General features: G+C 43.3%; 1 protein-coding gene across 13 annotated transcripts; it reads right to left on the bottom strand.

Annotated features, from left to right (window-relative positions):
* LOC109882010 (beta-adducin-like) lies at nucleotides 1-24,513 on the bottom strand. 13 transcript variants are annotated; one of them, XM_020474149.2, is made up of 17 exons: nucleotides 24,050-24,441; nucleotides 11,761-11,972; nucleotides 10,780-10,927; nucleotides 10,390-10,541; nucleotides 8,144-8,224; nucleotides 7,660-7,809; nucleotides 7,270-7,413; nucleotides 6,898-6,996; nucleotides 6,365-6,541; nucleotides 5,702-5,947; nucleotides 4,591-4,698; nucleotides 4,386-4,472; nucleotides 4,002-4,070; nucleotides 3,632-3,758; nucleotides 2,675-2,761; nucleotides 2,187-2,224; nucleotides 1,055-1,153 (listed from the first exon to the last, which is right to left on the bottom strand). In XM_020474149.2, exons 2-16 carry the CDS (start codon nucleotides 11,923-11,925, stop codon nucleotides 2,190-2,192), a joined length of 1,875 nt encoding a protein of 624 aa, XP_020329738.1. In that variant the 5' UTR covers nucleotides 11,926-11,972; nucleotides 24,050-24,441; the 3' UTR covers nucleotides 1,055-1,153; nucleotides 2,187-2,189. The 13 variants fall into 13 exon arrangements, with proteins under 13 accessions (XP_020329731.1, XP_020329700.1, XP_031661205.1 ...); XM_031805341.1 differs by having other exon boundaries at nucleotides 1,062-1,153; nucleotides 2,191-2,224; XM_020474142.2 differs by having other exon boundaries at nucleotides 1-2,224.
* Nucleotides 24,514-25,015: the final 502 nt, after the last annotated feature.

Below are 25,015 nucleotides of genomic sequence, written 5' to 3'. Positions count from 1 at the left end.
TGGATTGAAATCAACTTTGATCTTTAATGACTGGTACATTTTAACCTTGCAACTTTTCACTTTACATTCTAATACGAAATAATACATTCAAAAACAACAAATATCACACATCAGCATTTTGATAACAGCTACTGATCATAAAAATAATTACAGTTGTAGAGGTATTTTGTACACATATTTCAAAGAAAATTTTTGGGGAAGAGTGGAATGTTTAGTACCTTTTAGTTCGGCTTCAGTTTGCAACATCAAGCAACACGTTTCTTCCACAATACTTAGATCATATCCTTGCTTGGTATTAGTGGCATTTATAGCTGTCAGCTTAATGTTGGGGACTTTATTTTTTTTGTGCATTTATTTTCTTATTTGTCCCTGCTGTCTATGACTTGAATAGTTAGTTTAATTGGAACAAGACTTCTGCAAAAAAAAAAAAAAAGAGCACGTTATTATACCTGCATAATTCTACATGTACTGCACCTGTGCTCGTATGTACATACCTGTCACCTTCGTCTGACTATTAAAAACGAATAAACATGACCAGGCCAGGGGGGTGCCTATGAGGATACTTCAATGCAACATTGGTTTATATACACACATGTCAAGTGTGTTACTTCTTATAATAAATAGGGAGTGCATAATTCAGGTGGTGTTGTTGATTCTATTTCATTTAGAATGATTGTGGATTGTTTCAAGATCATTTGAGAGTTGTACAGAAACAATATTGCCCCCCCCCCCCAAAAGAAGAATTAGAATTACTTCTAGACGTGATGAGTGACTGAGCTATACATACAGGAGACTTGAGTGCGTGTTAGTGTGTTTGCCTCCGCGTATATGGCTAGAAGTGGAGGGTGCGTGTCAGAATCATTTTACATGTCCCCTCAAGTTTCAGCTTTCTCTTTCTGCTCTTTCTTCTTGCTCTTCTTTAGGAACGAGGGGGCCTTGAACTTCTTTTTCTTCTTCGAGGGGGACTTGGAGGGGGATCCCTCAGGGGTGTTGCTGGGCGGTTTAGCGGGTGGGGCAGCAGGGGTGGTGGAGGGGGGTGTAGAAGTGTCATTGGTAGACAAAGCCTTCATCCCTTTCTCCAGCTCCTCCGTGGTCTGCTTCTCCTCCTCTCCTTTCCCGTTCTGAACTGCTGTGGAGTCTTTCTTTGTCTCATCTTGCTCATTTATTATTGGAGTAAAACAAAGCAAAGGAAAAAAACTATCAGAGTAAATAGATTGTTTTTGTGTTAGCTGCATGGAACAGTAGGGGAGAGTGGAGTAAGTCCATAGTATGCGGGAAGTACACAGAAAATATACAACCCCCACCATCGATATAGCCGTCTGTAGAGCATGCAAAAAAACATCCTTCCTACATATATTTCAGGATGTTGTGTATCCCTGGAAATAAGCAGAATTCATGTAAAAACACAGCTTGCCCCCCCCCAAAAAAGTGATACGGGTATGGGGTAAGTTGAGCTGCAGGACAGGGTACGTTAAGCCACCTTCTGCCCTGATTTAAATATTACCGTCTTTATTTCCCCCAATTCAACACAATCCCTGTTTGTCTTTAAATCATTTTAAGCATATTTTAACACAGGCTTAACACCTAATAAACGCTTTGTGCTGTTTAAAAACACTTTTAAATAGGCCAGGCCCTGTTGTTACCTCATACCCCAGCGATAATGCCTTGCATTACGCCTGGGTAGAAAACACTTACATTTGCTCGACTTGCTATTAACTTACCCCATGCCCACTGGCTCAACTAAACCCAAGGGAAACATTTTGAATATATTAGCCCACACATCTACAAGGATGCACTTTGCTCGCACATGTTTAAGACCTCATATTGAAGCTTGTAGAGACCCCAACTGATGTACAACAATCTTAAAAGGATCTACTTTGGTTTAGATGCAAGCATCATGGAACTTCTGACACAATAAATGAATTAGACTTGCTTACCACTTTTTCCATGTTGTTTCTTCCTTCACAGACTCCATGAAATGATGACCTCTTTCTAAATATTTGGTCAAATTATTTTTGGGGTATGGTTTCCGAGAAAAAAGGGTGGCTCAACTTACCCTTTTGGCTCAACTTACCCCACTCTACCCTTCACTGCAGACATGTCATGTCATTGCAGTTGTGCCCAACAAAACATGCTTGGTTAATGAGAGTGCAACCATGTCTTACAGTTTGTTTCTCAGTACTTACTTACTATTGAGACAAGATCTCAGTACCAGAGGGGTGCCCTATGAGTCAGTATAGAGGAGCATAGACAAAGACGAACACAGAGACAGAAGGAGAGAGGTACATACAGTAGTTGTGAAGACAGATGGGCGTCACAAGACGGCGCTGAAATGTGACACATTTACAACAAACATCACCACACACACACACACACACATCACTCAGCCACTGAGCTTATTGTACAATATTCTCCTAATTGAGATCCATGCACGTAACTCCATACATTGATATCAATGCATGTTTAATGCGAACATCAATGCATGTTACATATCTCAAGTTAGGATTTAAATATTTAGGGAAATATTCAATGATGGTGAGCGCAACAGGGGTTGTGGAGACAACAGTACAGGGTCCCACATATTGTCATGTAGGAATTTGAGCGGCTCTTCTCCCCTGTATGCAAGGCAAGCAGAGACAGCTGTGTGTGTTCAGCACTGCAGGCCGAGTCTCACCTGAGGGTGGGGGATTGCAGGGGGTAGGGTTGCTGGTGGGGGGGGTAGCTGGGAGAGACTCCTTCTCGTTCTCCACCTCCTCCCCTACTGACGCACAGAACGACAGACAGACACAGAAGAACAGCGCATAGAGCTAATTCTAGTAAGCCGCGTGCAAGAGTTGTGAGGCAGAGTGAGAAGTGAATTAGGAATTGGTGAAAGAAAGGCACATTAACTGTACAGTCTGAGGTTTCATTGCTGTGAGTATAGCGAGCCTTGCCTGGCTACCTAAACTCCTTGCTCCTGGTCCAATTCTACACCACGCCCACGGACGTTAGTCTCTTCTCCGCAATGAGCCTGGATCTGAGTACCTCCCCAAAGATTTATAGAAGGCAAACACATTCTAACCGTTCTGATTGTTGTCAGAAAACGATGGGTTGGGCCAGAGCCAGAGCCATAACACACATGGGTAAATACTCTGATTGGTTAGAGATGAACCAATCGCTGATGATTTTGTACAACACCCCTCATTGTGACGTCACCACAAACGACTTCAACGACAGCAGTCTCAGACTGAAGTATGTAGCGAACATAGCGGAATAATACGTTTGAGTCATAAGGCAATAGCGAGCCAGTAGTAAGACACATTTAGAGTGAGGGATAGTGTAAGGCAACATTTCGAGAGCTTGGGACTATAAGGTTCTATCTGCAAAAATATTATTCGGAGATAATTGGCTTTAAAGTTCCCGAACCCTCATTGGTTTGAATGGTGTCAAGCAATTAATTTTTTTTTAAAATTATTTTGAACTTAACAACATTAATTGGGATATTTAGAGAACTATACACACTGTAGGTAGCGAACATTGAACAGAACAAAGCTATGTCAGTAACAACATTTTGACAAAAATGCAGATAGAAGCTAATAGTCCAAGCTCTGGATTCAGTGTGACGGATAGCTTTTGGGAGCAGTGCACTTACCATCTGTTTGACCTCCTGCCTTCCTCTGCACCTCCTTGCGGTACTCCTCCAGCTCCTTGTCTGTCAGCTGGTTAAACGGGTTGGGGGTCTCCGCCTCAAGTGTCGCAAGTTCTGCCGGGTCTGGAGACTAGGATGAAAAGGAGAAGGAAAGGATATTACAATTGTTTTGGTTTTGATAATCACTGTCGACCCAAGAGGCTTCCCATCTCAGTTCAATTTCACACTCAAATGATTCGTTCCCAGGAAAGTTGAACATTGCAATATCTTCCAAGTCTTCTTTGCGTTTGCTCTAAGAAGAGCGCCTAGGTTTAATCGTCTTCATGGTTCATGATTCCCTCTCTCTCTCACACTATCTTATTTATTTGTTTACCTTTACTTTGATGCTTTTGTTGACTGAGAACACACCCTTTTTTACAGCAACATGCAGTTTTTTCTGGACCTGGGGAAGATTAGCAGGGTGGAGGATGAGGGTTTAAATGAATGAATGAATGGACTTTACAATGAGAAACAGGGGAGAACGGATGATTAGTGGGGATGGTTAGGTGGCCAAAGTAGCTTCTGCAGCTGGGTTAGGAATCGTATTTAACCAAGACAACAGGGTAAACAACCCATCTCTTGCGACAAGACCATAGGGCCTCAGTTTAACACCTAAGACAGAAATACCGTACATCAAATGAAAATGTAAAAAGCAAGAATTCATACATACTCCAGCACTAGTAGGCACATCACTGTAGACCTAGTACTTGAGCCTTACCAGTGGACTACCGTCCGTTATGACACCGGCTAGTACTTGGGACTGGGGTCCTGCTGTCTTCATGTCCTGACGGTTCTGCTGCCGGATCTGGAGATACACAACAAGAACCCGAAAGGCTGAAAACCCAACATCCAACCATCTGATCCCTGTAATACATCCATACTGTGACGTCATCGCTCACTGGGAGCAGTTAAGGCAGACGTACTTTATTTCGTGTTTCCAGCACCTCTTGAGGGTTGGTAAAAAGAGGAACAAACTGATTTGAGTTCTCAATCTTGATGGCTCCTTGTTGCATCTCCTCTGTCTTTAGCCACTGAAGAAAGAGAGATGAGTGTTGAGGGTCAGGAGTTCGGCTGCATGACCCATCCCATAAACATTGCTTCAAATGCTTTTGCCCAATCAACATGTTTGTGCTTTCAATGACACTTTCTGGGGACAAAGTTGATCTTATATATGACAGTGTGTGAGCGAGAGAGAGAGAAAGGCATTGGGCTGGGCAATGTGCCTTTCTCGAATGACATCCTCCTAATATTCTATGGAATCCAGTGAAGAATATTTGCACCATGGTCATTTCTCTCTGAATGCATGTTTAACTGGAATCAAGACGCAGCAATAACCATTATTTTAAACCAGGGTGTTATACAGTGTTGTTGTCATTCTGAGTGCAGTGTTATTATTATCACGTGTTCTCAGACAGAGAAACACCCCTGCAGTGACTTTCTTTTCCACCACCAGAGGGCAGATAGAACTGCAGTAATCAACACCAGTACTGGGCTTTCCTCTGCAATGCAGAGGACAGGGGAAAGAGAGGTTGGGAGGTACAGGAGAGAGAGAGACAGGGAGAGTGAGAGCTAGTCTCCTCCCCCTGCCTGATGTAAGAAGGTCTCTGCCTGGCTAGTATTGTTCTGTCTGAAAGGACTCCATTGCTGGAGTACTCTATAACAATCTCTCTCCCTGAGGTACTATAGCAAACACCCTGTTTTAAACACCTTTTCACGCACACACATAAAGGTTGCATCTGCATCCATTAATTAGCCACACACATAGCCTTGAATGGCTGTTCAATTCAATTGCATTAGTGGAAATTCTAATATAATAGATATTTAAAATAAAAGCAACAATGTTGAGGGAACATTGCCCTCAGATACTTACTGTGGTGTGCTGGTGTCCGAGGCTTGCCCTCAGATACTTACTGTGGTGTGCTGGTGTCCGAGGCTGGCCCTCAGATACTTACTGTGGTGCACTGGTGTCCGGGGCTGGCCCTGAGATACTTACTATGGTGCACTGGTGTCCGAGGCTGGCCCTCAGATACTTACTGTGGTGCGCTGGTGTCCGGGGCTGGCTTGGTCTTGGTTCACCCTCAGGTAGGAGTTGGGGGTGTTGAGCCAGCGGGTCTTCTCCAGTTGCTGCCGCTGGGCGTAGGGGTGCTGGCGGGGTAACGGGTGCACTCCCTCCTCCTCAAACTGGAAGGAGTGGACTGTGGCAGGGACCTCCACCTCCCTCCGTGTCCGAGAGCGCTCCAGCAGCACGGGGAAGCGGTAGGCGTAGCCGGTACGGTAACCCTGGAGGGTGGGGAGAGGGAGGTTTATAGGAAGGTTTTTGTCTGATTGATGTATTGTAAATGTCCAATGTCCAGGGGTAAAAGTGATCCATGTGATCCACATCCTGGAGGGTTAAAGTAGGTAAGACCTGTGTCTGGAGCCCTCTTAGTCTCTGCACATTCTATGTACTGTTTATCCAGTATTGTGTGTGGTGGATGTTACTGGATTCGTGCAGGGGGACACACATGACCTGTTTGATAAGATCCAGTGCAGTGCATGTCATAAACAGCATTTTACCTGCCCTAATGACTTTCCCCATTCCACAAAATTGACAATGCTTGTAGCATTGTAAAGCAGTACTCTACATTGAATCGTTCCACTAAATTGAAAATACTTCTAGCATGTAAATGTAAATGTGCTTCTGTCTTTTGATCTCACCAGGTTGTCCAGAGTCCTCATGAGAGCCTCAAACTCGTGCTCCCCGAGTCGACTCTTGGTCAGGGGGCCGAAGGTGGATCCGGCCCAGCCCACGGTGCCTGCAGCGTTGGGTTTGTGGGTGGAGCGGTCCAGCATGATCAGGTTCTGCTCTCCTCCAGCACTGCACAATGCTGACACCTGTCAGCACAACACAGGATTGCAGCAGTGTGTTATGCTTTGTGTTTGGCAAGCATACAGTTACAGTACAAGGGTACTAAGGCAAGGACAAGCATTTAGGAGTGAAACTGTCAAAGCTGTGTATGTGTGTGCTGTTACTCTCTCTCGTACACACACAGACATTGAGCTATGAGTCTGGCAGTTCTCTCCCTCTCCCTCACCCTCTCCCTCTGTCTTTCTCTCTCACACACACACAGTCACTGAGCTATGATTCTGGGAGTCCTCCTTCTCTCTCTCAGTGTGGTTGTCAGAGTTGTGCCTCAAGCCTTTGGCAGGAGGGAGCAGCAGAAGCGATGTCAGTACGTGTGTCTCTGTACCTGGATCTGACAGGCAGCCTGTATGTGGTAGATGGTGTAGAAAGCCTCCTCCACTGACTCCCCCAGGGCCACGATGCCATGGTTTCGAAGCAACAGCACCTGGGAATAAAGATAGACTTCAGCAAGAGAAAAAACGTAGTAAAATCCTCTTTTGCCTCAGAGTACACTCTTATTTTTGTTCATTATCTCTCATTTCCTCCTCTTTCTTCGGCCCTGTCATTGCAATTGTTATTGTTTAACAAATATATTGAGTAAAAGCAACTAAGGTTTTCACAATTTATGGTGCCATTTTTTTCTCAAGCAGCAAATTAGCAGTATCAGGACAATCACAAGCCTGTTCCGTTAATCCTTGCACTGCCATAATGTTTTCACCTTGCAGGTGGGCCCGAGACTCTTCTGAAGCTCCACCCGGTCCTCCTCGTTCTCCATCAGCCCATTGTAGTCATAGGACGCCACCTCACCCACCAGCAGAGCCTCGTGGGACAGTGGCAGCAGGCCACACTTCATGGCGGACACCTGCACACACAGATAACTATAAGTCACATTCTGGAATGAAGGATTTGACATGCTTTTTCAACACTGGTCATCATTAAATGTGAATAATGTCTATATCTTATACTAAAAAGTATAATCTCTAGTTATACCTAGTCCTAAAACTCTATTATTTTAGAAAAAACATTTGAGACTTTGTGAATATATGTTAATGATAGTTCTGAGTGGGCCCTGTCCCCTAGGCAGGGCCCCAGTGTATGTGTGACTCACGGCGGCAGTGGCGGGGGTGTGGAGGTGCACCAGACAGCGTACGTCTGGCCGGGTAGAATAGATGGCTGAGTGGAGGCTGAAGGAATCCAGGTCTACCCCCAGGGTGGTGCTGCCCCTCTCCACCACCTCCCCAAGGATATTCACCTTCGCCTGGGAGGACAACAAAGCAGAGCAACACTAGCATTAGAGCTCAGTGTCACATTCATTTATATTTGTGTAATGCTTATTGCAATGCGTATTGGTTATTACAATGTTCAACTGTTATTAAGCCCTTGTTGAAGGAGTTCTGTGATAACAGGGGCAAGTTAAACTAAGCATCAGTGAGATGACTGAATAGTTAGTGCTTACGTGTATCGGCCAGTATAAAAGTACCGTTTACGTTAGCAGCTAAACTCAAATGTGGATCAGGCTATTTACATAATAACCCACAGCAAGTAGAGAGGTCCGCTTTATGACTGTGGAGCAGAATTAGTAGTGAACTCACCAGGCTAGAGGCAGTGACCTCACCATAGGCCAGGCCATTGGGCAGAACCAGGAAGTGCTCCTGTTCCTTACTGACACGCAGCTGACAGGAGACAACACACACACACACACATACACAGCTCTGTCAGATACCAAACTTTACGAACAGGGATAGAGAAAAGGAAGGGATGGATAGATAGAATGCAAACAGAGCGAGAATAAGGCCAAAGGTTAAAACAAAGATAGAGTGAGAGAAAGTAAAGGTAAAAACTGAGATGTTGTCCTTTTAAAATGAGTTACACAACGGCATAGTCAAGTATCTGCTCCAAACTTTCAAAACCTGCATACAATTTTACTCTCATTGATAGGGCTGTGGCGGTCAGCCGGTGATTGTCAAGCAAATAACTGGTCGGTCTCACGGTAATTGACAGTTCATTAACATAAACACATTTAGCATCTCCTGGCTTCCACGCATAGGTCTGGTGATGCAGAGCTTTGGAACTACATTTTAGAAAGTCTAATAAATCAATTTAATATAGCCTACACCACATACTGCCTTCACAATAAATCCATTATTTATTTTTGGACAGATCTAAAGAAGCATGATATGAAGAAAATGTAATCTATTTGAGAAGAACAGAATAGCATAGTCTGAGTTGTCCTTATGTTAGGTCCTGATCTGGCTATACCATATGGCTGTGGGCTACACTAGTTCATTTAGCAGACAAGATTTGCTTAGAATTCCATACCATTATTTTATAGTATGAAGAATACAATTGAACAAAGCTGAATAAAACAAAGGATATTTTCTCCAAACGATTTGAGGGAGTGTGCATTCTGTGTTGAGCGGTTAACAAAGAAATACGTACTCCTATCTGCTTAATTTAGAGTTATAAATGTAATGTTAGTTGTTCTACAAACATTGGGCTATGTTTTAAATTTTTAATACATTGTAAGGCTGCATGATACAACTCTAATGATGAAATGAAAAAAGTTGCTTGAAAAGGCATGAGCTCTGCTTTGTGTTGTGTGCAGGCTGTACACAGTGCATCAGTCTCTCATTCACAATTTGACAAGCACTTGATAATGCCTAGAATTTCACGGCGGCATCATCTTTGTGTGGCCGTAATGCCCCCTAAAAGAAATCCATGCCTTTTGCGGCTAGTGGCTATTGTGCCCTTCTCCCTGAGTACTGCATGCTCCATCACATGATCGGGTCTTTCGCACAGGCTACAAGTGAAGACAGACACATTAGGGATGCAACTGCACACATCATTATCCAATTCCGAGGTGCATATTGAAGATATTGGAAGAACTGTCCACATTTACTTTTTGTCAGCCAACAAGATGAGTAGGCCTAACGAACTGCAAAAGCACTAGCCTATGTCAATCTACCATCCCCCATAGTACAAAAGTCGACCTAATCTATTCTGTGCAAGAAATAAATAAATACATCTTAAAATATTGATAAACTATTAGGCTATTTCTTCACATTATAAGGGCAGCAATGACCTCATGGTAGTAGGCTATAAGCGAAAATGTTCCATTAGCAGGAAAACACCATTATCAAAAGTAATCGCAAATGCAACTATGCACATAATGCTTTTATTATAAAAGGTGCATTTTTATGGTGAAAATGATCTTCCCCAAACATGAAACTCACGCGCTGCTTATGTATACCAGTTAGGCTCTACATACCTTGTAAAGTGGATTAATGTCCTTAATTTTAAGAAGTTATTTGGCCACTTTAGTTGTGATACAAACCTTTTTAAAACATATAGGCCTGTGGAATAGGCTACATGAGGTGTGTGACTATGATTAGAAAAAGTCGCAAAAAAAGGGCATTGTTTCTTATGCTGGGCATCATTCACAACTGATAATATATACTACAAGTGATAGGCTAATATTGTCACCCATCAGACTATATAGAGGGACAATAGAGTGCTGAGTACCAGGCAGTTAGCAAGTTTGGTAGGCTACTAATGACCGTCAGCAGCATCAGATCTTTGAGAAGCCTAATTACCGGCACTAAACGGTCATGTGGAATTTGACTGCCTTCATGACTGGTGACCGCCGGTGTGGCGGTAATACGGTAACCACAACAGCCATAGTCATGGACATTGTAATGGTAATGATGGTACTAAAACCATCTCTTAGAACAGTAGTGCTTTTTGCATTGTCAAAATAGGGCTCTAAAAGAACGAAGCAAAAGAATGAAAGAGAGAAAGAAACACAGAAAGAGAGTGTCAGCCAGGCAAGTCTACTCACGGTGAGGCAGGTGTGGCTGAGCTGGGCCCAGCCGTAAAGGTCCAGAAGGCGGTGGACACTGGCCAGTTTACAACGCATCAGCCTCTCTCCCTTCACCATGCCGCTGGGCTCCAAGCCATGCAGGTCGTTGATGGGCGTCACCATCATCATGCCTACACAGAGAGAGAAGTCAATAGCAGATCACCGAACATTATCTTGTGTGTGTTTTTTTTTATCTGTTGGTGAGGCGATTCAGGGAGTTATTTGTCTGTGTCTTGATGTTAGAAATCGATTGCAAAATTGCCCTATTTGGCTCAAGTCTATTTTAACAGGAGTATGTCTATGAGTATGTTTGTGTGTGAATGTGTCTATGTGCGTACGCATGTATGCGCGCGTGTACCTGTACAGTACCTGTACTGGAGGGGGAGGCGGACAGGGCAGCAGGTGAGCCATGAGAGGCCATGTAATCAGCTAGCTGCCTCAGAGCCCAGAGGTTGGAGCTGCTGCCTCCCTTCTTCATCTGTTCCTGGATCAGAACATCCAGCTCCTCACGGAACGACTACACACACACACACACACACACAGACACACACACACAACTATTAGTCTGCATGCTGCTAAAATGCACACACAATTAGCCTGAGGGCTGAAACACTCATCCAAACACACTCACAAATACTGCATAGAGCAGCATAGTTCCTAGAGCAGACAGACACATCAAATGTTCACAATAAAAGGCTTTTAAACCGCATCATCTAATGCATTTCTCTCTCGCCATTCATTAGCACTGTCCGCTGTTACTGCCTATCTTCACAACTCCAGGCCTCCTTTTTGTGTCCCTCCCACACACACACGTGCACACAGGCACGGCACATGCACACACACACACACACACACACACACACACACACACACACACACACACACACACACACACACACACACACACACACACACACACACACACACACACACACACACACATACTATCGCAAAGGCTCCCGTATGCAGCTGTCAAGTGGTGATTCAGAGCAGATTAAATCTGAGCTGTGGAGATAAACATATCTTTGGAGATCTAATGAGGGGGAAGGGAGAGTGGAGGGCAGAGAGATTGGACACAGGGTGTACATGAAAGGGTGGAATGATGGGATGAGGGGGAGGTCAGGGTAGAGTGAGTAAGGGATGTCCATAATGCAAAACTGAAGTGGGACTTTTTAAAACCGCTCCTTGAAAAGTAATGTGCATATGCACAAACAGACACGTGTGTGCGCTCACACAGACCCAAACAGACTGGACGCACACACATGAACACACACACACACACACACACACACACACACACACACACACACACACACACACACACACACACACACACACTGTTCTACTCACCGGGCTCTGCAGGAGGCTGGAGACGCGTTTCTTGTGTTGGGGCCCGGAGGAGCCAGGTGTAGAGTGCTGTGGAGACACAAGAGCCTCGAGGACCCCATCACTAGGGCCCCCATCGCTGGAGCTCTGCTGCACAGGCGTGCCCTTAGGGGTGGGCGTGGTGCTCATCTTCTACTGCTTACAAGGGGGTGTCACAGGACGTGGGGTGGGGAGAGCTGGGAAGAGGAAAAGAAGATAAATTAATTTATGTTTCAAATAGATAGATATACATTTAGAAAATATAATTTTAAGTCATGCTAGTGATGCACACACTCTTAATTTATGCAACAATAAATACAGTGCAGACTGTATTTTTTGTTGTTTTTATTGTAATCTACTGTAGGTACCAAGCCTCAACTTTCAACATAGACACAGGAGTTTACCTCCCACCCCAAAACCAGGGATGAGATATTCCACAGAGTAAAGCCTCTGTGGGATGTTGGCTAGCGGAACCAATAGGAAGTGGAGAAATGCAGCATTAGCAGTAAGAGCTCAGACAGCAACATTACAACGCCCGCCAGCAGGAAGTCAACTCAATCATAGAGGGCCAGTAATGGGAGAACCAGTAAAGACTTACCGTAAAGGTTTTCAAAAAGAGCCAACCAACCCTCCCCCAGTGAACATACACATTTCTGCTAACAGCAGATAAGACCACAAACACGCCCTCTCTCCTGTGCTATCTGAAACCACTCTGATTAGCCACATGCACAGTGCCTTCAGAAAGCATTCAGACCACTTTTTCCACATTTTGTTACATTACAGCCTTTTTCTAAAATTGCTTAAATAAAATAATTTATGAGGTATTTAGAAATTTCTTACAAATAAAACACAGAAATACCTTATTTACATAAGTATTCAGACCATTTGCTATGAGACTCGAAACTGATTTCAGGTTCATCCTGTTTCCATTTATTATCCTTGAGATGTTTCTACAACTTGGACTACACCTGTGGTAAATTCAATTGATTGGACATGATTTGGAAAGGCACACACCTGTCTATATAAGGTCTCCCAGTTGAGAGCAGTTGAGAGTGCACATCAGAGCAAAAATCAAGCCATGTTGTCGAAGGAATTGTCCGTAGAGCTCCGAGATAGGATTGTGTCGAGGCACAGATGTGGGGAAGGGTACCCAAAAAAATTCTGCAGCATTGAAGATCCCCAAGAACACAGTGGCTTCCATTATTCTTAATGGAAGAAGTTTGGAACCACTAAGACTCTTCAAGGAGCTGGCTGCCCGACCAAATTGAGCAATCGGGGAGAAGGGCCTTGGTCAGAGAGTAGACCTAGAACCGATGGTCATTGACATAGCTCTAGAGTTCCTCTGTGGAGATGGGAGAACCTTCCAGAAGGATAACCATCCCTGCTGCACTCCACCAATCAGGCCTTTATGGTAGAGTGGCCAGGCAGAAGCCACTCCTCAGTAAAAGGCACCTGACAGCCCACTTGGAGTTTGCCAAATGTCCCCTAAAGACTCTCAGACCATGAGAAACAAGATTCTCTGGTCTAATGAAACCAAGATTGAACTATTTGGCCTGAATGCCAAGCGTCATGTCTGGAGGAAACCTGGCACCATCCCTACGGTGAAGCATGGTGGTGGCAGCACTATGATGTGGGGATGTTTTTCAGCAGCAGGGATTGCGAGACCAGTCAGGATCGAGGGAAAGATTAACAGAGCAAAGTACAGAGAGATCCTTGATGAAAATCTGCGCCAGAGTGCTCAGGACCTCAGACTGGGGCAAAGGTTCATCTTCCAACAGAACAATGACCCTAAGCACACAGCCAAGACAACGCAGGAGTGACTTCGGGACAAGTCTCTGAACGTCCTTAAGTGGCCCAGCCATAGCCCAGACTCAACCCAATCTAATATCTCTGGAGAGACGTGAAAATAGTTGTGCAGTGACGCACCCCATCCAACCTGACAGGGCTTGAGAAGAACTGCAGAGAAGAATACAGGTGTGCCAAGCTTGTAGCGTCATACCCAAGAAGACTCAATGCTGCACCAAAGGTGCTTCAACAAAGTACTGAGTAAAGGGTCTGAATACTTATGTAAATGTGATATTTCAGTAGTTTTTTCAAATAAATGATCAAAACTTTCTAAGAACCTGTTTTTGCTTTGTTATTGTGAGGAATTATGATTGATGAGGAAAAAATATATTTCACGTGAAAATAACGTGAAAATAACATGCCTGGTATTGTAAACATCTCAAGAATAGGCAAGCATGGTGATGAACTCAGATGCTAAATGCATATTTAACCAAACATACAAATCTATGTGCATTTCTCTGAATTATGAAAATGTATATTTTGGTTGAACTATCCCTTTGAATAGTCAATGGTGAATTTCAGGATATGCACTTTGTGTTGGTTTTCCCAAGCTCCCAAACTGTTTTGACCCATAATCTGTAAACATTCTACTACTATCTAAATCAGTGGCGGCTCCTCAGAGGAGGAACGGAATCACCATCCTCCTCAGTGAATTTTATAAAAATAAAATAGTGAAACATTTAAAAAGTTTCCCTTTTAGCTAAAACTATACTAAATACATTCACGTCACCAGATAACTAATTAAAACACACTGTTTTACAATGAAGGTCTACAGTAGCCTCAACAATCCTCTTTTGGGAAGCACCATGGTGTAGCTGGAGGACAGCTAGCTTCCGTCTACGGAATCCATATCCGTCTTCCTCTGGGTACATTGACCTAGAAGACTCATGGTTCTCACCCCCTTCTATAGACTTACACACTAACTATGACAACTTCTGGAGGACATCCTCCAACCTATCAGAGCTCCTGCAGCATGAACTGGCATGTTGTCCACCCAATCAAAGGATCCAAGAATTAATCTAGTACTGAAAGCATAAGCTACAGCTAGCTAGCACTGCAGAGCATAAAATGTGGTAAGTAGTTGACTCAAAGAGAGAGAAAGACAATAGTTGAACAGTTTTAAACAAATAATTGTATTCAAAAGTGTAGAAGCAAGAGAGAGAGAGAGAGAGAGAGAGAGAGAGAGAGAGAGAGAGAGATAGATTTCCTTGTATTTCTTCCACTTTACTCACTTCGGTAATTAATGCAGCTAGCTAGTTTAGCCTACTCACACCCAGCTCAAACAGCGAGGGATTCTATGTTAGCTAGCAAGCTATGGCTATCCAACACTTGAACTCTTCCAAGTCAAGGTAAGCTTTTGGTTTTACTAATTTATTGCCATCGGGGGCTCGCCAGTGTAACTGCTAAACTGCTTACTGACTGTAAACTGTACTGGATGATTGTAGCGGGTTTACTAACGTGTTTGTTCTATTAGCTTTGTTGACTATGACGTTAATTTAGCTAATATGGTGACAAAAATGTAGGCTGTTTTTAACGGTTAGCGGTTATGATATGGTTTGGGATAGAAAGTCTTTTTTTGCCTGGTCACAGACATCTGATGTGTTGTGCATTGAAATCCACAAGCAAAGGGAAAAGGTGAGAGGAAGAGAGCATGTAGATGCAAGAAGGAATACAATGTGGCTGCTATGAGAGTGAACTGTGTTTACGTGTGATCAAGGTTGTATTCTGTTGAAAAACGTTTCTGAAATGGAAGCAAACGGAGCGAAACGGGGATAAACATACCTGCACGAGAAAGTCTTGTTTGCAACTTTAGGACTAATGATTACACCCTAGATCAACTAGATGCAGGCAAGAGTGTGAAATGCATTATTGAATGTGTCACTGTCTGTCCTTGTGTCACTGTCTTTCACCTCAAATGTTTCTCTCGACGTGTGCACCTATGTTGTAAACTTTCATTCATAGGCTAGGTTGTAGCAACCTCATGATGGGTATATAGAAAATTGAAGCATCATGTAGTAGGCTAAACCTATCAATGTTACATTGAACTGGGTGAATGGAATATGAATGACAGCCATCCATGCTGTAATAGAAATAAGGCCATGCTCATAAAAAAATAATCGCCCTCCCTCATCTTAAACTGCACCGACCGCCACTGATCTAAATGCACTCTTAATTCCTCCTCCCTAATGCATTAAATCTACTCCCAAATACCAAGTCACTCCCACCACCAGGCCTAATAGTATGGATGAACTGCTGCCCACAACCTGTCATTTGAAGGAATTTCTTCTGTGGTGGTACAAACTTTAATTAACCTTGGTACACAGAAAGCATTGTGCATTATCACAGAAAAATCTTAATTATGTGTACCGTAACACCACATTCAGGTTGATTTTTCATCAGTTTTAATACAGGTTACTTATTTATTTGCCTAAGCTTTCCATCCATTCCCTCTTTCACTTCAGCAGTGATAAATTCATGAACTTATTTGACGAAAAGATCATGATCATTAGAAAGCAAATTACAGACTCCTCTTTAAATCTGCCTATTCCTCCAAAGCTCTGTTGTCTTGAGTCTGCACAACACTGCCAGGACCTAGGATCAAGGGAGACACTCAAATGTTTTTAATACTATATCTCTTGACACATTGATGAAAATAATCATGGCCTCTAAACCATCAAGCTGCATACGGACCCTATTCCAACTAAACTACTGAAAGGGCTGCTTCCTTTGCTTGGCCCTCCTATGTTGAACAGCTCTCTATCCATCGGATGTGTACCAAACTCACAAAAAGTGGCAGTAATAAAGCCTCTTTTGAAAAAGCCAAACGTGGACCGAGACAATATAAAAAACTATCGGCCTATATCAAATCTCCCATTCCTCTCAAAATTTTTTGAAAAAGCTGCCTTCCTAAAGACAAACAATGTATACGAAATGCTTCAGTCTGGTTTTAGACCCCATCATAGCACTGAGACTGCACTTGTGAAGGTGGTAAATTACCTTTTAATGGCATCAGACCGAGGCTCTGCATCTGTCCTCGTGCTCCTAGACCTTAGTGCTGCTTTTGATACCATCGATCACCACATTCATTTGGAAAGATTGGAACCCCAAATTGGTCTACACGGACAAGTTCTGGCCTGGTTTAGATCTTATCTGTCGGAAAGATATGAGTTTGTCTGTAGATGATTTGTTCTCTGACAAATCAACTGTAAATTTCAGTGTTCCTCAAGGCTCCGTTTTAGGACCACTATTGTTTTCACTATATATTTTACCTCTAGGTGATGTCATTCGGAAACATAATGTTAACTTTCACTGCTATGCGGATGACACACAGCTGTACATTTCGATGAAACATGGTGAAGCCCCAAAATTGCCCTCCCTGAAAGCCTGTGTTCCAGACATAAGGAAGTGGATGGCGACAAATGTTCTACTTTTAAACTTGGACAAAACAGAGATGCTAGTTCTAGGTCCCAAGAAACAAAGAGATCTTCTGTTGACGCTGACAATTAATCTTGATGGTTTTACAGTCGTCTCAAATAAAACTGTGAAGGACCTCTGCGTTACTCTGGACCCTGATCTCTCTTTTGACGAACATATCAATACTGTTTCAAGGATAGCCTTTTTCCATCTACATAACATTGCAAAAATCAGAAACTTTCTGCCCAAAAATGATGCAGAAAAATGTATCCATGCTTTTGTCACTTCTAGGTTAGACTACTGCAATGCTCTATTTTCCGGCTACCTTGGATAAAGCAGGAAATAAACTTAAGTTAGTGCTAAATACGGCTGCTAGAATCTTGACTAGAACCCAAAAAATGTGATCATATTACTCCAGTGCTAGCCTCTCTACACTGGCTTCCTGTTAAGGCAAGGGCTGATTTCCAGGTTTTACTGCTAACCTACAAAGCATTACATGGGCTTGCTCCAACCTATCTTTCCAATTTGGTCCTGCCGTACATACCTACACATACGCTATGGTCACAAGACGCAGGCCTCCTTACTGTCCCTGGAATTTCTAAGCAAACAGCTGGAGGCAGGGCTTTCTCCTATAGAGCTCCATTTTTATGGAATGGTCTGCCCATCCATGTGAGAGACACAGACTCGGTCTCAACCTTTAAGTCTTTATTGAAGACTCATCTCTTCAGTGGGTCCTATGATTGAGTGTAGTATGGCCCAGAAGTGTGAAGGTGAACAGAAAGGCACTGGAGCAACGAACCGCCATTGCTGCCTCTGCCTGGCCGGTTCCCCTCTCTCCACTGGGATTCTCTGCCTCAAACCCTATTACAGGGGCTGAGTCACTGGCTTACTGGTGATCTTCCATGCCGTCCCTAGGAGGGGTATGTCACTTGAGTGGGTTGAGTCACCAACATGATCTTCCTGTCCGGGTTGGCATCCCCCTTGTGTTTGTGCCTTGGGGGAGATCTTCGTGGGCTATACTCGGCCTTGTCTCAGGGTGGTAAGTTGGTGGTTGAAGATATCCCTCTAGTGGTGTGGGGGCTGTGCTTTGGCAAAGTGGGTGGGGTTATATCCTGCCTGTTTGGCCTTGTCCGTGGGTATTGTCGGACAGGGCCACAGTGTCTCCCGACCCCTCCTGTCTCAGCCGCCAGTATTCATGCTGCAATAGTTTATGTGTCGGGGGGCTAGGGTCAGTCTGTTATATCTGGAGTATTTATCCTGTCTTATCCGGTGTCCTGTGTGAATTTTACTATGCTCTCTCTATTTCTCTCTCTCTTTTCTCTCTCTCTCTCTCACTTTCATTATCCCTCTCCCTCTCTCTCTCTCTCTCTCTCTCTCACTTCCATTCTCACACTTTCATTCTCTCACTCTCTCGCTCTCTCTCACTTTCATTCTCTCTCTCACTTTCATTCTCCCTCTCTCTCTCTCTCTCATTTTCATTCTCACATTTTCATTCTCACATTTTCATTATCTCACATTCATTCTCTCTCTCTCTCTCTCTCTCTCTCTCTCTCTCTCTCTCTCTCTCTCTCTCTCTCTCTCTCTCTCTCTCTCTCTCTCTCTCTCTCTCTCTCTCTCTCTCTCTCTCTCTCTCTCTCTCTCTCTCTCTCTCTCTCTCTCTCTCTCTCTCTCTCTCTCTCTCTCTCTCTCTCTCTCTCTCTCTCTCTCTCTCTCTCTCTCTCTCTCTCTCTCTCTCTCTCTCTCTCTCTCTCTCTCTCTCTCTCTCTCTCTCTCTCTCTGAGGCCATGAGCACAAGGACCATGCCTCAGGACCACATGGCCTGATGACTCCTTGCTCTCCCCAGTCCACCTGGTCGTGCTGCTGCTCCAGTTTCAACTGTTCTGCCTGCGACTATGGAACCCTTACCTGTTCACCGAACGTGCTTCCTGTCCCAGACCTACTGTTTTCAAGACCTACCTGTTGCACCCTCTACAACCACTGTGATTATTATTATTGGACCCTGCTGGTCATCTATGAACATTTGAACATCTTGGCCATGTTCTGTTATAATCTCCACCTGGCACAGCCAGAAGAGGACTGGCTACCCCTCGCAGCCTGGTTCCTCTCTAGGTTTCTTCCTAGGTTCCGGCCTTTCTAGGGAGTTTTTTCTAGCCACCGTGCTTCTACACCTGCATTGCTTGCTGTTTGGGGTTTTTGGCTGGGTTTCTGGACAGCACTTTGTGACATCAGCTGAGTAGGGCTTTATAAATACATTTGATTGATTGATATAAACATACTAATTTCTGTTGCCTCTGCCCTGGCAGGTTCCAGTTCATGCTGTGGTTGTGAGTGTGACTGCATCCCAAATGGCACCCTATTCCCTATATAGTATTCCACATTTGACCAGAGCCAACCGGGTCCTCAGGACAAATATACTGCTCCTCCACCACTACTTCCTCCTCCTGCTGCTCCCCAGCCTCGTCACCTGAGCTCCAGGAAAATCCGGAGGAAAGAGAAGGAGAGGGGAGATCTGACAGGGGAGCTCTGACTGCTAGTTATATGATGAGCCTCTGCCAGTCCAAATTAGGCGCTGGGCATGTGGATGTGCATGTGTGCAAATATTTATTGATCTGTGTAAATGCACCGGCCTCTTTCACTGGATTGATATGGCAGCCAGGCCTTTCTCCTGACTCCTGCATCTCCTGAGCTGGAGAACCAGTTAGAGGAAAGAGGGGGTGAATAGGAGAGTAGTCCCAGATTGATTTATCTGGCCAGGCTTTCATTAGGTTAATGAGAGAAAGTGCAGTTAGTGGATACAAACTAATTATGGAACTACTTTGGAAAAAGTCAGCATTGATTCAGTCTTGTTTATCCATGCTAACCCACTTTCATCTCAGCCAGTTGTCACTACCTAGCTAACTTAAACAAATATATCTGGGTGAAGATACAGTGTCTTTGTCATTGGCATTTTAGATATAAACCCCTTTTTCATCTCAAGTTCTAAAAATAACAGAAAACTCAGCGTTGATATCTTCCTGGATATTCAAGCATAATTATATGCATAATAATGAGATCATCTTTCATAAATGAACAGGCCAAATTGCGTTGGATTGCTTTAATCAAAGTTCCTCTTGAGCATTATTGGTAGGGATGTTAATGTTTTAAATGAACCCTTGTATAATATTAGTCGTCTCTTCTGTGCTCCGGTCCTCATTATTTAGTCAGATTATTTAACTTTTTACTGCAGTGGGCTAAATCAGGGTCATACAGAATGTTTCTTAGTAGTATTAAACAAATACACTTTGAAAGAAAAGTACAGACCTCACACACATGGTTATGGGCTTTAAAAAAATATAAGAGTTTAAATGTATATGATTTTGAGTTTGCATCCCAATATTACACTTTCTATATCACTGAAGACTGAAATATAACGAAACCGTTTGTAATAGAAACACCTGATTGTCAGTGGGTTTTTGAAATAATGTTTATTAATTATGAAATTAGGAACGATTGTTTGTATGCTGTTCTTTGTATGCCATTTTAATATTTGATAATTAACCAATGATATTAGGCCACTCTTGGCCATGATTACAGACACCTGTGTCTTTTGACACTACATAAACGAGTCATCCCGCAGTGTTTGTGATTATACCCTGATGAAGACAGCTTGGCTGTCGAAACGTTGGTAATTAAATTTAGCATCTGAGCTCCTAGAGTGTGCGTCTCTCTTTTATTTTTAGTTACATGTTCTGCTATATCAGCTGGGTAGATTTCTAAACTGGACAGGATGCTGGAAACTCGTTTCAGAAAATCTGTCAAACCATCAGCATCTAAACACGCGAAACATGCCCTGAGATTAGAGCAAGGCTTCTGAAAGGATGTAATTATGGTTTTCATTTATAGTTATCGACAATTATGCTCAAACTTGTGAACTATACACAATCAATGATGAGTGGGCATTCTTCTGAACCAATGGCTGTCATGCACTCCCTAGGTTGGAACAACACATTGAGGAGGATGAAGGATGTTAACTGGAAAGAAATATCAAAATGCACACTCAACAATAGAAAATCAATGAAAAATAGACAAACAGGCAGCTTTAAAGTTCAGCAGAACAACTGGGAACTTGAGAATGCATTTTCATGACATGTTTTCAACAGAACATGGAGCCTAGATAAAACGTAGTCTAAAAAGATACAAAGACAGCTGGAGTTGAACCAAGGACAGGACCAGGAAGGGTCTGTCTACCTTAAGCACTTTCCTGGATTCGGTAAATGGGGACAGTGCATCTCTCCAGACAGCAATGTCTCCACTGTCTCCTCTCTCCTGCATCTTATCTCCCTTCCTCTTCAGCCATTAGGTCTCCATACATTATTGATTTTCTGACTTACTTCATACCGATAATGTTTATGATAAGTATTCGTATCTGGAACATAAAAGATATTCCACATGAGCTTGTGTGTAGTTTATCTGTACACTTAGGCTACAATTGAACCGATTCCATTGCGAGTAGCTGCATGAAACTATGTAGGCTAATGCCATGGAGTTTAGAACATGCCATGAGCTCACTCCACAGCTAGCTCGAAATGTCGCCAATGGAGCTGTCGAATTAGACATGTTTCTGTCGTTCAATCGGTTCGTGGTTTGTCAAGGAAGGCGGTCACGTGTGTTTGTGAGCAGAGGACCACTAGTCCACTAGGGGCAGTGGAGCTATATTGTTAGAGGCACACGGACTTCGGTTTCACCTACCAATGAATGATGATGCAGTGAAATAGACTCCATTTAGTAATGTAACCTGTGGCGTCCCACTAAGGATAGATACACCGGCATATTATACATTGAGACTATGAGAGTTCCTAGAAACTAATCCTCAACAGTCTCCATGATGTGGCTGGTTCACCAGAGACCAGATTTCTCTCAGAGTATAAAGGGCTTGTGCCATGAACAAATGCTGGGTGCTTGTCTTATCTACATACACCCACCCATTACTCCACAGATTAAAGTCTACCCCTCCACTGTGAGAGAGAAATATCAAATCAAATCAAATGTATTTATTTAGCCCTCCTTACATCCGCTGGTACCCCAAAGTGGTCGTCAGGGTAGCCTAGTGGTTAGAGCATTGGACTAGTAATTGGAAGGTTGCAAGTTCAAACCCCCGAGCTGACAAGGTACAAATCTGTCGTTCTGCCAGTGAACAGGCAGTTAACCCACTGTTCCTAGGCTGTCATTGAAAATAAGAATTTGTTCTTAACTGACTTGCCTGGTTAAATAAAGGTACAAAAAAAAAAGTGCTGTCAATCCTGTCTCGGAGCTCCACGGACCATTCTTTGGACCTCATTGCTTGGTTTTTGCTTGGACATGCACTATCAACTGTGTGACATGATATAGACAGGTGTGTGCCTTTCCAAATCATGTCCAATTAATGAATTTACCACAGGTCCAATCAAGTTGTAGAAAAATAACAAGGAAGATCAACGGAAACAGGATGCACCTGAGCTCAATTTGGAGTTTAATAGCAAAGGGTCTGAATACTTAAGGTATTTCTGCTTTTAATTTGTAATAAATTTGCAAAGATTTCTAAAAAAACAGTTTTTGCTCTGGCCTTATGGGGTATTGTGTGTCGATTGATGTGGTAAAATATTTATGTAATCCATTTTAGAATAAGGCTGTAACATAACAAAATGTGGGAAAGGGGAAGGGGTCTGAATACTTTCTGAATGCACTGTACATGAAAGAAGCCATTTGATTATGATTACTAAAGCATAGGAAAGGGAAAGGGGGATACCTAGTCAGTTGTACATCTGAATGCCTTCAACTGAAACGTGTCTTCCGCATTTAACCCAACCCCTTTGAATCAGAGAGGTACCGGGGCTGCCGTAATCAACATCCAAGTCTTCGGCGCCCGGGGAACAGTGGGTTAACTGCCTTGCTCAGGGGCAGAATGACAGATGTTTATCTTGTCAGCGTGGGGATTTGATCCAGGAACCTTTCGGTTACTGGCCCAACACTCTAACCACTAGGTCTGTTCAAAATAAATTATCATCTGACGAGAGCAATGTTTTGGGGAGGTGAAAGTGGATTTAAGTGACTCCTTAAAAAATAGGCCTAGCCTCCCCATTTTGTTCAGTTCCTCCATAGCAGCATCCCTCATATGATACCCCATGGCCCCTGCACGGCTGCCTAGCAACCAGACGAGCAGCGCTGCAACATCAGCTCCCACTGTGCGACTGATGTTTCAGCCCTGCCTGGCAGGAGGATCTAAACTGATGGCCACCCGCAATATGCCGAGCTATGTTGTGGTGTTACCAAGAGGTGAGCGGAGACGCCACTTTTTGTCCTCAAGAATCCATTATAGCCTGACTACACAGGCCCCAATTTGCATAATAAAAAGCAAAATGACCAATCCCCTAAAATTACAAATAAAGGGCGCACCCATGCAAGACGGTCCCTCCTCGTGACATAATCCAATTCCCTTTATGCGGTTTGACGTTGGAAAATAAGAGCATCTGCCATGCATGGGCTATGTCAACTCGAATATAACAGAACCACCGTGTAATACGTTTAAAGCCAAAAGAAACGAATTTCTAACATCGAAAAGAATAGATAGGCTATACTATTATGACGAAGAATGTCCATAAATCATAGGCATCCATGTCTGCTGCGGCAGAACAGATTGCTGGTGATGATTAGCAGACCAATAAAAATGTAGGCCATAGTAGGCAGCACAGCTGGGAGAAAAAGGTGGATCAGCTAGGCTTTTGAAATTATATTATAGGGAATTATAAATGTTATTAATTTCAGGTTGGAGATGGTTTTATTTTCTACATCACTGGTCATTCTCCCATCAGTGTTATGGCAGGCATGCAGCACACATTATAGTATAGGCTTACATTTAATTGCGGAGCAATGTCACCAAATGAAAGGTGTGTATCGGCAAATGCATTATCACGAATATGTTGATAGGTTAAATTACTCAAAACGAATTTACATCAAAGAAAAAAACATTCAGGTATCTTAAGTTATGTTGAGCGCTTACCTCAGTGCATTTTCCGCGCCTTGTCCTTTGTGGGTGCGCGTCACACCCTCTGTCGTAGGAATTAAAACCCAAGTAACACTATCTGCAGGAATTAAAATGCAACGCTAATGTTTACAGTGCTTGGTGATTCCGCTATGTCTGCCTCTACCGTGGCCGTTGGTATATATCCCCGTTGTTTTTCATCGTTGAGCGCGCCTGGACCTGCCCATCGCTAAGCCTGCCCACACTCCAACACCCTGACCTCCGTAAATATCTTCTGCACGATCCGACACCGCCTGCACTCCACAAAATTCTACAGCAATTTATTTGATTTGATATAACTTTTTGTGAGAAAACTTCACCTTGGAATTCAATGAAAATATGGTGCACACCCCAATGGTGTTAGTTTTATTTTTGTCCTATGGCAGCCTGGAATTGTAATATTGTAAAAACATTGAAGCTGTGAACACGAATTACATCAATCTGGCGCCACCTTGTGCTCGAGGTTGAAAATAAGGACTCAAAGGAAAAACAGACAAAGACCATTAGGGCCTACCCTTCATAGGCATGGCATTTAGAGGCATGAGCTATAGGCCTGGCATTTAGAGGCAGAAGCTATAGGCCTGGCATTTAGAGGCAGAAGCTATAGGCCTGGCATTTAGAGGCAGAAGCTATAGGCCTGGCATTTAGAGGCAGAAGCTATAGGCATGGCATTTAGAGGCAGAAGCTATAGGCATGGCATTTAGAGGCAGAAGCTATATGTATGTAGGGGTGGCGGTCAATAATCAAATATGACTATATTAGTCAGTCAAATTACATTTAGAAGTGCATGTGTATTGTTTACTTTGTTAGGTGATAATTGAATTAATTAGTATTATTATTTCATGCAATCCTACACATTTTTCCATGGGGTGTAGAGAAAATGTTGCTGTTTTAAACAAGTTTGTTGCAATTCTACACATTTTGTCATAGGGTGGAGAGAAGATT

Source organism: Oncorhynchus kisutch, linkage group LG3, assembly GCF_002021735.2.
Source record: "Oncorhynchus kisutch isolate 150728-3 linkage group LG3, Okis_V2, whole genome shotgun sequence".
NCBI classification, from domain to species: Eukaryota; Metazoa; Chordata; class Actinopteri; order Salmoniformes; family Salmonidae; genus Oncorhynchus; species Oncorhynchus kisutch.
This window is presented reverse-complemented; position numbering and strand designations above follow the sequence as displayed.

Bases quoted from the DNA above. Each gene is read 5' to 3' on its own strand.
- LOC109882010 (XM_020474111.2), bottom strand. From the start codon at position 11,925: ATGAGCACCACGCCCACCCCTAAGGGCACGCCTGTGCAGCAGAGCTCC. The intron at 5,948-6,364 runs GTGAGATCAAAA...CCCACCCTCCAG, and splicing joins TGAGGACTCTGGACAACCTG to GGTTACCGTACCGGCTACGC. The intron at 4,071-4,385 runs GTAAGGCTCAAG...AATCTTCCCCAG, and splicing joins TAACGGACGGTAGTCCACTG to GTCCAGAAAAAACTGCATGT.